Below are 15610 nucleotides of genomic sequence, written 5' to 3'. Positions count from 1 at the left end.
TGTGTGTGTGTGTGTGTGTGTGTGTGTCCAACATCGCTTGACAACCGATGCTGGTGTGTTAACGTCCCCGTAACTTAGCAGTTTGGCAAAAGAGACCGATAGAATAAGTACTAGGCTTCTAAAGAATAAGTCCTGGGGCCGATCTGCTCGACTAAAGGCGGTGCTCCAGCATGGCCACTGTCAAATGACTGAAACAAGTAAAAGAGTAGATATAGTTAGCAGTCAGATTGCTGCTAAAATAACTTTCCAATGCTTGAAACACTCTGTAGAAGTAGTTGATAGATTCTGTTACCTGGGTGACCTTATCAGCAGCAGAGGAAGGCGCTCAGAAAGTATGGCAGCTCTGATAAGGACAGGGGGGAAAATGTTCAGAGAGCTTATAATCTCTGTTGGTAACAACGGGGTTCTCCCTCCATGTGAGGTTATATTTTTGTTGCATGTGTATGAAGTGCAATGTTGCATGGTAGTGAGATGCAGGCACTGAATGCAAAGGATGTGCAAAGGTTAGAGAGAAATGAAGTCAGCATGCTTCACAGGACATGTAATATGTTAGCCTGCATGAACCATGTGGTACAGATGAGCTGGGAGATAGACTAGGTGTAAGAAGAATCATTTGCAGTGTGCAAGAATGAAGATTATGTTGGTGCAGACTTTTGGTGTATATGGAGGATAACAACAGATGGTTAAAGAAGAGCCAGGACTTTTGAGTGGAAGGAAACTGCTGAAGAGGAAGACCAAGGAATGTATGGGTAGTAGTGGCAAAAGCTGGTCTTAAAATATTGAAATTCATGCAAAAGATTGCAATAAATGGTGAAATGCTGTGTTGGAAACGAGCTGTCCAACCCATCCAAGCAATGACAAGTGGCCATAAAAATGATGATGATGATGATATATATGAGAATGCAGAAAAATATAGAAATCATCATCATCATCGTCGTTGCTGTCATTTCAATGTCCACTTGACCATGCTTTTGCATGGATCACAGAGAATTCATTGAGGCAGATTTTGTATGGCCAGGTACCCTTTCTATTGCTAACCCCCCCCTTTTTTTTTTAATAACGTAATATTTCCTCTTCGTCAGACATTTTCACTGAAGACTGGAAATGAATGATGTAGCTTGTACAACTGTGAAACTCACTTACAGCTATCATATAACAACAACAACAACGTTGTCATCAAGATGGTTGAGTCAGATCTTATTTGGAGCTGCCCTCACTTGTACACTATCTCATTTGTATGCTATATATATATATATATATATATATATATATACATATATATATATATATATGTGTGTGTGTGTATATATATATATATATATATATATATATATATATATATATATGTGTGTGTGTGTATATATATATATATATATATATATATATATATATATAAAGCAGTTGTATACTGTCAACTCAATGTGACAGTCTCAATACGGGAATCATACCGCTGCTATTTAGCCCTAGGAAGCTGGACCGCTTCTTGTCGGCCTTGGCACATTTCCTGTGTCCTTCTATTTGCGAGGGGGAGACAAGCACCCCCACCCAGCTCAGTGTGCATTCAGGGACATGTTTCTGAGTCATTGCTCATCATCAGCCTGAAGTAGCAACACTAGCTAGTCGAAAATGCATGTCAAACCCTCACAAATACATATAAGACAACAGAAGCACCAGGATGGCTGGGAGAGAGGGGAATGAAAGAATGGTAGTTGAAGCAGAGTGAATTGGGATGGGTTGGGGTTAGGGTTAGTGGGAGTGAGAGAGTGATGGACAGAAATAAAGAGGTGGGTAATGGTAAGAGTAGATGATGGATGGTCATATTAAATAGACTAGAAGAGATGTAAGGGGATACCAAAAAAAAAAAAAAAAGGGGGCTCTTCCTGAGCCATAGGCTCATAATAAGGCCAGTTTCCTGGAAATCTGTGGCATATACAAGGATACAAGGTAGTATCAAAAAATTCCTGAACTAGTTTATTTAATAAAAAATAGCTTATTCACCAACGTTTTAACATCATCTCCTTCAAAATAGTCGAGTTGTGCAACAATACACCAGTCCCGGTGTTCCTGCCACTTTTGGAATCTGGCCTGGAAGTCGTTTTCCGTAAGTGGGTCAAGGACCTTCTGTGATTCACTCTGGATCTCAGCAATGGCGTTAAAGCAGCGACCTTTGAGCTGCATTTTCATCTCGGGGGGGGGGGGGGAAGAGATGGAGGTCTGCAGGTGTTAAATCTAGTGAATATGGTGGGTGAAGAAGTGATACCATGTTGTTTTTTTGGCAAGAAACTTATGAGCGAGGATAGCTTAGTAAAGAATCCACTTCGTCGCACTCTACAAATCCAGTCACTTTCGCTAAATGTCCACCCTCAAATGTTTCAAAATATCGCAGTAGAATTCATGATTAACAGTGTGGCCTTGGGGGACAAATTGACCCCGAAAGGATGAAAGGCAAGATTGATCTTGGCGGAATTTGCTTTCATGGTAAAATAATGTAGAGTCAGTTATATGTATGTATTTAATTATGTGATAAAACCCATTCCATGATTTCATGTATGTATCAGTGTTGATACTAGGAAATGTTAATGAATGTGAAACACCATTCGATACAGGAATGATGAAATAAATCACTAGTCATGTGATGTGTGATGTCACAAGAATGCTTGTTATCTGTCAAGTGACTTTACAAGATTTGGTGATGGTAGTGGTGATTTTATCAATAATGATTTCTGCTTATCATGGCAGATAGACATTAGCTCTGATCTGATGTGTTTGGAAAGAGGTAACACATATTGAACAAGGGAACAAGAATAAAGAAAAGGCACTACAGTTAACACTGGATGTAGGAATGGTACAAAGAAATACCTCTATTTAAAGAAAAAATCCCACAAAAACATACCATCCAACACTGGCCTTAAGATAAAGGAGCTAATATCTGCTATTTCTGCTAATGTACTGCATTTTTGGTATGTGAGTTGAATTTTTCAGATAATATTTACAGCCAAAAATGGTGGGTCAATTTTGGAGGACCTAGAATTTCATGTAAAAATGCAGCAGGATTTTGTAAAGATAGTGATGATGTTTGAATATTTACACTACATCATCATCATCAAACGCTTGTTTTCCATGTTGCCATGGGTTAGACGGTTTGACTGAAACTGGTAATCTGGAGGGCTCCAGTCTGAGTTGGCATGGTTTCTATGGCTGGATGCCCTTCCTAATGCCAAAAACTCCAACAGTGTAACAGGTGCTTTTATGTATCACTAGCATGGGTCCCATTTACATAGCACTGGCAATGACCACAACTATGATTCACGGGTACCATTTACATGGTAACAGCAATGACCATGACAACGATTCGTGGGTGTCATAAACATGGTCCTGGCAATGACCAGGAGTCTGATTCACAGGGCCTGAAATTTTGGGGGAAGGAGCCAGTCGATTATGCAACTGGTATTTAATTTATCGACCCCAAAAGGATGAAAGGCAAAGTTGACCTCAGTGGAATTTGAACTCAGAACATAAAGACAGATGTAATACTGCTAACATTTCTTATTTCTTTATTGCCCACAAGGGGCTAAACATAGAGGGGACAAACAAGGACAGACAAAGGAATTAAGTCAATTACATCGACCCCTGTGCATAACTGGTATTTAATTTATCGACCCCAAAAGGATGAAAGGCAAAGTCGACCTCGGCGGAACTTGAACTCAGAACGTAACGGCAGACGAAATACCGCTAAGCGTTTCACCCAGCATGCTAACGTTTCTGCCAGCTCACCGCCTTTGAGCATGGTATATTGCCAAAAATCTCAGTCACCTGTCACTGCCTCCGTGAGGCCCGGAGTTCAAAGGGTGCTTATTACGTGCCATTAATATAGGTGCCAGTACATGACACTGGCATCGGCCATGGCTACGATATCACTCGGCTGAAAATCACAGTCATGGCCCTAATTACTCAATTACTTTTTCATGCACATACATGTATATGAAAAAATACAAATGTTATCAGTTGTATTTTTTTTTTTTATCAATACAGATGCATCTAAGGCACTTGGTGCATGTCGATTTATACAAATACTATCACAGCCAATAATTTTTGTCTACGCTGCATAAACACAGAATAATATCTACTTAGACATTATTTCAAATCTGTATTTTTTTTCTTATTTTTATTCTTTTACTTGTTTTATTCATTGTACTTATTTTTAAGTCAGGTCCTTGTTATGTCAATCACCTTTTGCTGAACTGCTAGGTGATGGGTGCGTTTATAAATCGACACCAGTTGTCAAGTAGCGACACAAGCACAAAAGTGCATGCACTCACTCTCCCCCCCTCTCTCTCACACACACTAACACAGAATGGCTGTGTGGTTAAGAAGCTTGCTTCCCAACCATGTGCACCTGGGGCCAAACCTGCTGCATGGCACTCAAAGAAGAACCAATAATTCTAACAGCCACCACCACCACCACACTCACCTGTACTAATTAAAGGTTAATTCTAGAAAACATTATGTGCAGTGTGTGGACTATTAAATTTATCCATGTAAACACATCTATATTCTGGATTTTAGTTAATAAAACTGATATACATTTTGTGCGATGCTTTTGTGAATTACTCTTGAAGTCTTTTATAGAACCTAGGCAACATCTGCAATGATACAAAATAATGCCGATATGTTCACCATCTAATGTTGGGAGTTCATAGGCGTAGCATATTACAGCTGACGAGATGAGAAATATAAGGTTGGGGGTGGCAGCGAATAGCTATTGTTTGTGTAACTGCTGGACTCCCATCCCATTCTATTATTATTATTATTACTATTGATATCTGGCACATTACAAGTATTGATTCAGAAGGTTTCCACATGTTTTATAGATATCTACATTTCATTTTATCAGGTCGGTAAAACAGATGGACGTATTCTATGTAGCTACTATAAGCTTTAAATGATGTTTGAATATCATCCTGTAGAATAAATGGAAAACCAGTAGAGGCTTCCTTTTTCATTAATCCTTTTTATTTTTTTGCCATAACTGCTATGTCTTTATTATGTATTTTGAAGCTGTGTCTTAACATTTATATGGATTAAAAGCATGGAATCACTGCCTTGTTTTGACAGTAGAATAAACACAGTTGAGGTTCCTTGTTCCTTATTATTCGTTTTAGCACACTGGGCGAAATGCTAAGCGGTATTTCATCTACCGTTATGTTCTGAGTTCAAATTCCACTGAGGTCAACTTTGCCTTTCATCCTTTCGGGGTTGATTAAATAAGTACCAGTTAATCACTGGGGTCGATGTAATCGACTTAATCCCCTTGTCTGTCCACTCTATATTTAGCCCCCCCCCCCGCTGTGGGCAATAAAGAAATATATACATATATATATATATACACACACACACACATACATATATTATATATATATATATATATAAAAATACATACATACATACATATATATATATGTATACTAGCAGCTAAGCCCGGTTTCACCCGGTTGGTTTGGATGATGTGGCTGTAAAACCTGCTCTGCGTTAGAGAAACTGGAAAATAATCTCAAAGCCATTTGCTATAAAAATTATTTCAATGACACCATTCTGTTGTCAGACTTGAACCTTGGTGTTGAAATCAAACAAGTTTATAAACCATTGCTTAATAGAAAAGTAATGAGACGAAGTTTCCTCATAACTGTTTCAGCTCAGATGTTGCTCTTATGCAAAAGCATAACTGTCACATAAATTGCCTTTTATTTTTGTCTTCTTTCACATCAACGTATGGCCTCGTGTCAATATTTAATATCTATTTTACTAGTGTACTTATATCATCGAAAAATTATGACAATATTATTAGCTACAGAGAATAGCACATCTGTTCAAATAAAATGTCTTTCTTTCTTTTATATATATATATATGTAGGTGCAGGTGTGGTAAGAAGTCTGCTTCCCAACCACATGGTACCTTGGGGAAGTGTCTTCTATTATAGCCTTGGGCCAACCAAAGCCTTGTGAGTGGATTTGGTAAATGGAAACTGAAATAAGCTTGTCATGTATACATACACACACCTCTATAATAATAAATGCCAAAGTGAATTTCTGTGTCAGCATGCCACATTTTGACCCTCTCTCACTATTCAATGACACTTCCACTATTCCTCATGATGGGGTGAGAGTAATAGTAAGCATATAGATGGTAAGGGTGGTAGTAGATTGACGGTTGTGATAGTAATCGAGGTGGAGTTGACAGTGATGATGGTGGTAGCTGAGGCAGTCAGGGATGACAGCGATGTGAAAGACAATGGTGATGGAGGGGAAGGCAGCAAACTCAAAAGTATTGATGGTGGTGGCGTCAGAGGTCTGAATGGTGTATGTATGGCAGTTGTGGTGGTGGTACTGGGGATAGTGATGGTTGAAAACAATCAACAGAAAGAGATTAGACAGCAAAAAAAACAAATTATACTGACCCCTGAATGGGATGACAAAAAAAATGTTGTTTATCATGCAGCTATTGGTTCTTTAGATCTTGCTAATGTACGACCACACAGAGATAGGTATGGCGCATGGAGTTAGAATGAATGACAGGGAAATTTCTTTAGCTGGGCATGTTCTGATTGTGCTTTTTGATTGAAATGGCAGGACTTGATACGGTTCCCGTTACAAAATGCAAAAACATACATATGGGTGCTGGTGTAGCTGAGTGGTTAAAAGTTTGCTTCCCAACCACATGGTTCCAGGTTCAGTCCCAGTGTGGCACCCTAGGTAAGTGTCTTCTATTATAGCCTTGGGCTGACCAAACCTTGTGAGTGGATATGGTAGATGCAAACTGAAGCAAGCTCATTGTGTGTGTATGTATATATGTGTGTGTCTTTGTCCTGCAACACTGCTTGGCAACCGATATTGGTATGTTGATATCTCTGTAACTTAGTGGTTCAACAAAAAAGACCAATAGAATAAGTATCAGGCTGAAAAAAAAAAATGTTCTGAGGTCAATTCATTCATCTAAATTTTCTTCAAGGCAGTGCCCCAGCATGGCCGCAGTCTGACTGACACAAGAAAAAAATACATACATATACAAATAAAAACAACAACAGTAGTTTTTTTAAAATTTCTTTGTCTTTATATTTTCAAGAATAAAATTCTTGTCATATTTCTTGATTTCATTATAATTAATATTTTTATTATTTTTTTCTTAAAATCATTTTGGTTTGGTTTCTTCAGACAAGAGATTCTTAAAAGACAAAAGTAAATAGTATCTGTCTATATTCTTTACACAAATAGTCATTTTTGTTTTTTGTTTGTTTGTATTTTTTAAAACTTTACAGCTTTTTTTCCCCCCCTTCATCTTCCTCTTTCTCATCATCCACCTCCCTAACCCCTCCCCCCATACTCACAAAAATAAAATAAACACCTTTTACAGAAATGTACAAACACATACGTGTGCACACATTTACTATGTTATATTGTTTATGCATAGCCATAATTCCTTCCCAAAATACGAAGATGACAAACAGGCTCTTTATATAGATATATATACATATATATATATATATATACACACACACACACACATATATATATATATAGCTACAAGTTATAAATATGTGATTTAATGTAGCAATTAAAAATTGTCTTTTGTTTTGTAAGAATATAATCCGAATAAAAGAAGCAAATGTGATTGTTTTTTTGCTTCTGTCTGTCTATCTCTACTAGACCCAGCCATCCATCTCACAGTCATTAAAAGTAACGGTACATCACACCTAGTTTATATATTGCCTTCTCTCCCTTTGCTCTTTCGATCTCTTCTCCAGTAAAAGAACTTAGGCTATCAAATGCTGTCCCTTGGGTGTTTAGGAAAAAAAAAAAAAAGAACCAAAAGAATCAATCAGTCCTGATTTCAAACAAGGAAGTCTTCACAACCTAAAACAGCGACAGACACAAGACACAATGATGGAACCAGGCCTCAGGTTGGTTTCGCTCTGCAAGTCTCACCTACAGTACAAAACTGGAGGGAGGAGAAAGCAGTGTATGTGTGTGTGTGTGTGTGTTGACAGAACTGGAAAGGTGATAATGGTAGGAACAATGTATTGGCTCACATTACAAAGCTTAATACGATTGATTTTCACAAATATGTTCTTCCACACACGAAATTTAGCTAGACTTGTGTATTTATTTATGTGTGCATGTACAAAATCACAGACATACAGAAACGACATCTTGTCTTCACACATATGTAAAGTACAAGTAAATATTTCAAAACTCATTGGGTCACCACTTGAAAAACCTCATGTGGCGAATCAAGAGAGGAAACACTGTAGTTGCTTTTCTGTTGCCTTCTGTGGGGCCCCAAGGGAGGATTTGAGCTCAGTATTGCATGAATGAAACCCTCATTCTTTATATAGAGTGCTCGTGCTGCATAGAGCAGTGAACTGCAACTCCCGATGGTACTTTGGATACAGCTAGACAGACTGAGCCATAAAGGGATTCAGTGCTTTTATAAGGGACTCAGTGTACCGCCACTGATGATTTACCTGTCGACCTTATTGCACTCAAATGAACTCGGCTAGCTGTGTGTACAAAACCACGTGTAAAATTCATGGAAAAATTAAACTATGTTTAATAAAGTTTTCAAAGCACTTTTTATATTCAAAAATTATTTGAATTAAAAACTTATAACAAGAATGTGTGTGCACGTGAGAGCATGTATGTGTTTGTGTAAGTGTGAGCGTGTGTGCAGGCATATTTGGGTAGAATGGGGAGGGAAGATCAAAAGACAAACACAATTTTATGTTTTGACTTTATTTTTTTTTTTTTTAATGCCATCACTTCATCTTCATTATCTTACAAAGGACTGACTTTAAGTATATACTTTCTGCACAAACCATCTCTTTCACACACACACACAGTGTTTCTCTCTCATTCTTGCACATATAAAGTCTTTCTCGCTCTTCTTCTCACCTTCCATCCCTCTCTTTTCTTCTCGTCGTCTTTTCATCAATACTTATAGACAGGTTGGCTCTTGAGGGAGCTACCTGGATCTCAGACACTTTCTATTTTGGCAAATGGCTTCCTTTGAAGATCAAGCATCAAGGAGGAGGAGGAAAAAAAAAAATCAAAAAAAAAAATCCAAATGGGGGAAGGGAAGGAAAAGTAAACATTATTTTTTTTCCTTTATTATAAATAGCAATAGTTTTGTTTCTTTGTTTATTTTTTTTTTCTTTTATTTTAAATTTTCTCTTTGTAATTGTTCAGAAGGTCAGGTCATGATTCTCGGAGAATTTGGAGACCAACTCTTACGTATTCCACATATTGAAAAATACTGCTTTGCAATGAGATGTAATTACATCTAGTGTGCAGGAGATCAATAAAGTCTTTGCAACTTTCTTTCTGATTTTCAGCCTGTTCCCAGTAATTGTGAGTCTTCACAATATAATCTAATATTTCTATGTAGTTCTGTGTGATGGAATGAATTCTTTTAGGAATAGTAACAGTCTGTGACGAGGAGGGCAAAGACGAACCCGTAAGGCTCGAAGAGTTTGGGTTGGAGGAAGAAGAGGATGAAGTAGAGTTGTTAGAGATATGGGAGGAGGAGTGTGATGTTGCTGAAACAGCATTTGACGATGAAGCTGAAGGCGTTAGTCTTGCATCTGAAGCATTACTTCCTTGTGAACGTATTGAGTCAATGCTGCCTGATGGTGAAGGGGTTGATCGTGATGAAGGCGTGGAAGTGTTCCAGTTAGGCCGATGCGGGGATGGGGTGTGAGATGGCAAGGAAGTGCTACTAGACTGCTTGTTGTATTCATCAATGGCCAGCTTGAGGTTGTCGGCAACCTTTTTCTTCATGTCGTAGAGCTTTTTGCAAACACGAGACATCAACAGCAAACGCAACAGTGAGATTTGCGGTTCGTGAGGGTACTGGTGGTAGTGTCCGATTTGATTGAGAAAGTCAAAAATCTCACCAAACATGCGAAAACATCGCTGTTCCTGATCTTTTTCTAATGCTATACCGCACTGTACATAGGACACCACAGCATTCATATACAAGAAAGATTTCTCAAAGATGTCGGTTAATTTGTTTCCTTCGTGTTTCATACGTTTGGCTTCTTGGAAAAAGTGGTCAGCAGCCTTTTCTTTACCCTTATGGCTGCAGCCACCATCACTGCTGCTGTGGTGGTTAGAACTACTACTCTTGTATAATGGCCTGTTACGTAGGCTATTTGAACTGTTGCTGTAGCTGGGGGTGACTGGGATCATACTAATAGCAGACGTCGAGGGCTGCTGCTGATGGTGGTGGTGGTGGTCAGCTGCATTGCTTGACGTCGACCCCTTCGGTGACAACAAGGCAGAAGAAGAGTTAGACTGCCTTGATGGAGACGGTGTTGCAACCGGTTTCCCGGTGTCTTTGGAATTATCCGATGAGCTTTTTGATGTCAAGTTTGCCTGGGTTGCTGTTTTAAGCTTTTTATTGCTGGACGAGTTAGTTAAAGCATTGACACTTTGATTATTACCATTGCTGTTGTTATGCTTCTTAACATTTTCATTATCAACATGGTCATTGTGATCACTGTCATCATGCTCACTATCACTGTTGCTGTCATCACCATCGTCGTCGATGTCATCATCACCATTGTTGTTGTTGTTGTTATTGCTATTACTACTGCTACTACTTGTACTACAACCACTGCTATTACATTCAGATGGAGATGCAGGTAGCACAGCATTGTCCTTCTCTTTGTCATGGCATGGTTGTTTGGTATCATCTATGGAAGAAATCTGTTTATCTTTATCAGAAATTCTGGTTTTGCTGGTAGCAGTTGAAGACTCAGTTGAAGGAGAACTGTGGTTATTGTCACTGTTGACCAAAGACAAACTTTTCACAGATTCACTCTTGGAAATATTTGGCAACTGGTTATCTTCATTCTTTGAAATTTGTCCCTCGGTTTTGATCATTTTTGGACTGGGTCGACTGATGTCATAGCTCTCAGAGTCGAGGTTTCTCTTTGGGATCCGGAATTTAAAATCAGATTTTTCTACTTTGCAAGGTGTACTCTCCGTCAGCACAGGTGTCGTTGTAGTCTGTGTCATGACAAAACTTTCGGTGTTTGCATTGGGTTCACTTACTTTAACCGAAGGAGAAATATTACCATTCTGCATTTCAGGCTTGACCACAGCTTCCTCGATACAGTTTTCTGTTTTAACATCTTGTAATAATGGCATGTCTTTTAAGCATTTTGCAGGGATGAAATGCAGAAGATCTGTATTGATTTTGATGGTCAAAGAGCGTTTTTGGCAACAATTAGATTCAGTATTATTTGGTGTTCGTCTTGGACTTTTGTCTCGCTTTATCCAGGGTTGCTTGTTTTCAGACTGTTTCTCAACAGACTCTTGGGATTGCATTTGATTTGACCAAGTGTTCAGGACTGTTTCAGATTTGATGGTATCCAGGTGCTCGGCGGGCTGGGACGGTTCATTTGAGAGTTTGCGGCGTTTAACATTTGGAATGGAGGACAGCAAATTGGTATTAATACAAATGGGAAGTGAAATTTTACGTTTCAGTTTTCTATGAACTAATGTAGGTGATGCAGACATCGGGGAAGATACAGGAGATGGAAACTCTTGGATGTCTTTGCCAGGTGGCCACGTCAAGAGATTTGTCACAGATTTAGTATTGGCCAGCAAACTGTTTTCCTTTGATGAGATGTCCTCAGTAAATGGTGGGGCACTGGTAACATCTTGTTTATGGCAGCTGCTAGCTGGGTCTTCATTATCACTTGGTATTATTGAGATTTTCTCCTCTGCAGATGACTTTTCACTGTTGCTGTCATCATCAGATTCGCAATGACTGTTCGCTTCAGTGATTGGACTGCTGTTCTCATTGCAGCTGCTGCTACCGCTACTGCTACTACTACTACTACCACTATTACTACTACTGCTGCTGCTGCTGTTGTTTCTGCTTCTTTGGCTTGCACTGACGTTGCTTCCAGTATGGCTAGAGACGGATACAATTTCCTCGGCTTCTTTGGGGACCTGATTTGCTTTGTTGCCACTGTTTGGCAAAGAAAAGAATGCTCGCAGACACCAGCGTGGTGTCTTTTGAACACTTGCAGAATCGCACTGTTCCGCATCATTGACCCCGTCCACTGAGTTGAGCTGCTTTGAATGATCGTCTTTATCTTCGTCTTCTTCCTCTTCGTCGTTATCATCGTCGTCATCTGATGCACTAGATGCTTTTTCTGAGACGTTCGACTCATCATCATCAGTTTCTGAGTCGCTAGTTGAACTTGAAGAGACCACATCTGGTTTCTGATGCTTGACCGCTGGGCCTATTCTATCCAGCTCATTGCTTTCTTCGACATCACTTTGATCATCATCTTCATCGTCATCTCCATCCTCCTCCTCTTCATCATCAGCATCATTATCATTTTTCTTAGCAAACTGGCCCGATCCTTTCCTAGCTGGTGTTGAGTAAACTAATGGCGTATTATTACAGACAGTATTAGATTCTGCAACAGCTGAGTTGTTGACAGTCAACGTACTGGACTTTGTTTTACCTACAACATCATCACTCTCAGAATCACTTTCACTTGTTGGATGTTCACTGAAAATATCAAAGCCTACTGACTCCTTTCTGGTTTCCACTGCACCGATATCCATGGAATGATGTAGGCGTGAGATAGGACTGGACGGTGATGACTTTGAGAGAGTAAACACGGGGGGGAATTCTTTGGTAGACTCGAGTGCTTCGCTGTCTGAATCACTCATCTGAAGGTCTTGGGAAAGATCTTCTTGACTCTGTAAGGAACGTTTCACAGCATTTAAGGGGAAGACAGGCATAGCTGTTGGAGAAGTTGATTCAAGTGGACTTGTCTTTAATGGTTGGTTCTCGCCTACAGAATCTGTGTTTTGATGGTTCTTAATTTCTGCAGCAGCCAGGGTCATGTTTTTAGATTCTTTGAGGATGCTGGCATCTGCTTGGTTATTGGTGTTCTCATCAGATGAACAACTGTGGACTGGTTTATCATTAGGGGGTTGTGTTGCATCCTCTTCATTATCAAAGGAATCACTGTCACTGTCAGAGAGTCCAAAAGTCTTTTGGGAAGGTGAATGGGAATTCTTGAAAGACCGAGCAAATGGATTTTCTGACATTTTCTCCGGTGTAGAAATGGCTGTAACTGGAGACTCGGGACAGGTCATCTCGGCTAAAATTTTATCCAGGTCATTTTTCTCTTCTTTGAGATCAGACAGCACTGGTGATGTGTTTAAATTCTGCTTTTGGTAACGGTGGAGAGTTAAAGATGGTGAAATAGCTTTTAACTTTGTTTGATGTACAGGTGTTAAAGGTTTCTGATGTTTTAATTCGGACAGCAGGTGTTTATGGCTTTGCCCCAACGGTGAAAGGAAGCTGTTCTCTTCATCCAGGTTCTCTTTCACGCTCGGTGTTTTTATACCCGTTATTTTCTCTGGCTGACACATTTCTTTCATAATTTTCTCAATCTGTGTGTGCTGGTTATTTGATTCGCTGTCATCAAGATCACTGGAGAGCTTTGCCGGATTTGAGCCAATAATTTTGACTTTTAGAGAGTTTGATAAGCCTTTGTTCAGATGTGTCGGCATGGATGGCTTGCTTGAAACGGTATTCGTTGCAATGTATGCAGGTGACAATGATGAGGGCAACGAGGTGTGATGATTCTCTCGAGAACCATCCATATTGAGAGAAGGAGGGGGAGGTGTGGAAGCAATAGCAGAAGGTGGTGCTGCTGGTCCCTTTGATGGCTGTTGTAGTTGAAGGTGAGGCTGTTGTTGTTGAGACTGTAATAATGGGGGACCCTGTTGTTGAGACTGTACACTGGGTGTTAGAGAGGGCATTGGGGATCTTGACTTGGTTTTGGTCAAATGATGTGAAATTCCTTTCTCAGCAGAATATGACTTCTCCCTACCACTGTTATTGGAGAGGCTTTTCTCACTGGTATCAACATTACTAGAAAGTTCTTTGCTTTCATTGTGTGTCTTATCACTATACTGTTTATGGTCAGCATGGGTCTTGTCAGCACTACTATGAAACTTGTCCACTTGCAAAGATTTCTCACCCCCAGAATGGTACTTGTCACGATAATATTTCTCACTATTACTGCCATGTGATGAGCTTTTGTCACTTAAAGAAGATAGGGGCCGATTGGGTTTCACGTGTGCATTGCCAGAGTTGGTAGTTGGATAAGGGGGGTGCTTACTGAGTTGTGTGGATGATGAGGAGGAGGAGGACGAAGTGTATAGTTTGTTATTGGGGTTGATGAAAGAATTTTGTGAAGAATATGAGTGTTTTTTAGGATGGAAGTCCTTGTCAGGTCCATGCTTCTCGGACAACATTCTTGATGAAGTAGACAATCGAGAATTTTGAGAAGTCCGGCTTCGATAGTTATTGTCTATCGAGTTTTGTCCGTGACCACTGTCTTTCGACATTGAATGAGAGTTCTGAGAATTACGACTATAAGCACCATCTGGAGGTGTTTCAAGGAGTCCTTGTCTAGAACCATCTTGGTGCCCATGGCCATGACCAAGGTAGGAAGCAGAACTATTACCACTGCAGCCACCGCTGCCACTATTGCTTCCGCTGCAACGCCCATGACTAGATGCATCTTGACTCCGAGGAGTATCATCTTTCCCTATCATCCCCTTGGAACTAGCCTGCGGACGCATTTTGTAGCCATTACATCGCAATTTCGAAGTTTTGGCTTGGTGGTTGGTTTCTCTTGTCGAGCGGGTCTGCTTGTCAATGCCGATCATGTGACCTGGTTGCTTGGACATTTCTTCGACGACCTCGTCGTAGTTTCCAAGGACTTTGTTGATAGTCTGGTGCATGACAGAATGGTTTTTAGGGTTGGAAGAAACACGTACAGGCTCGCTGAACAGCATTGAGTTGGATTTAGGAGTCGATGTGGTTCGTGACTGGATCGCCTGCATAACTTGGGCCTGCCTGGCTTTCTTAGCTTCTTCTTTCAATATTTCTTTGTTATAACTGATCATGGTTCAGCTGATGGTGATAACTACGGCGTACCAATATTACGGTAGTTTCCAGAATGAACAAAACAATTCTGTGACTGATGTGTATGGATTTTGCTTGTGTTATTCTTTTCTGTTTTCAAGAGTGTGCATAGATACAAACAACAATTTATATGTGTAGTTATAGGATTGTAAACTCGATCTGAGAATAGGTCAGTGTATTGTGAACATGTGTGTGCATGCATGCATGTATGTATGTGTGTGTGGGGGGGGGAGGGGAATGTTCGTTAAACAATGGAAAATAATCAGATAAAAAAACTTGGTGACTGGTCGTGTGTTCCACAAAACATTGTGAAAGGACCCAGAATCCGGCACTGGTGATGCTACTATCACCTAAATGACTTACATGGTGAAAGGCTTTTTTTTTTTTCAGATTACAGCTCAGAGAAGTCCATAAACATTTGTAAAATTCCAGATTCCATTGAATGGGAAAAGGAGCTTCTTGAAGGAAACATAATCCAGAATATGGTGACAGAAGCAATTGCAGATGTTTCACTGATATCCAACATCAGCAGATCTTTTCTATTTGAAATCTGCAAAAGAAGAAAAAAAAAAAAAAAAAAAA

At 39.7% G+C, this 15610-nt stretch overlaps 1 protein-coding gene and 1 long non-coding RNA gene across 4 annotated transcripts in view; one reads left to right on the top strand and one right to left on the bottom strand.

The window, feature by feature from the left end:
• LOC128250221 (uncharacterized) overlaps window positions 1-15610 on the top strand; it is a 30061-nt gene that overhangs the window by 9836 nt on the left and 4615 nt on the right. The gene's annotated exons all lie outside the window — the stretch shown is intronic.
• The window catches only part of LOC106869286 (dentin sialophosphoprotein), a 234144-nt gene continuing 225874 nt past the window's right edge, over window positions 7341-15610 (bottom strand). For all 3 annotated transcript variants that reach the window (XM_052974922.1, XM_014914957.2, XM_052974923.1), the window contains one exon: window positions 7341-15578. In XM_052974922.1, the coding sequence (XP_052830882.1) occupies window positions 9250-15009 (5760 nt within the window). In that variant the 5' untranslated portion in view covers window positions 15010-15578 and the 3' untranslated portion in view covers window positions 7341-9249. The remainder of the gene's footprint in view (window positions 15579-15610) is intronic.

Source organism: Octopus bimaculoides, chromosome 20, assembly GCF_001194135.2.
Source record: "Octopus bimaculoides isolate UCB-OBI-ISO-001 chromosome 20, ASM119413v2, whole genome shotgun sequence".
Lineage (NCBI taxonomy): Eukaryota > Metazoa > Mollusca > Cephalopoda > Octopoda > Octopodidae > Octopus > Octopus bimaculoides.
Note: the sequence above shows the minus strand (reverse complement) of the source record. Positions and strands in the feature narration are given on the sequence as shown.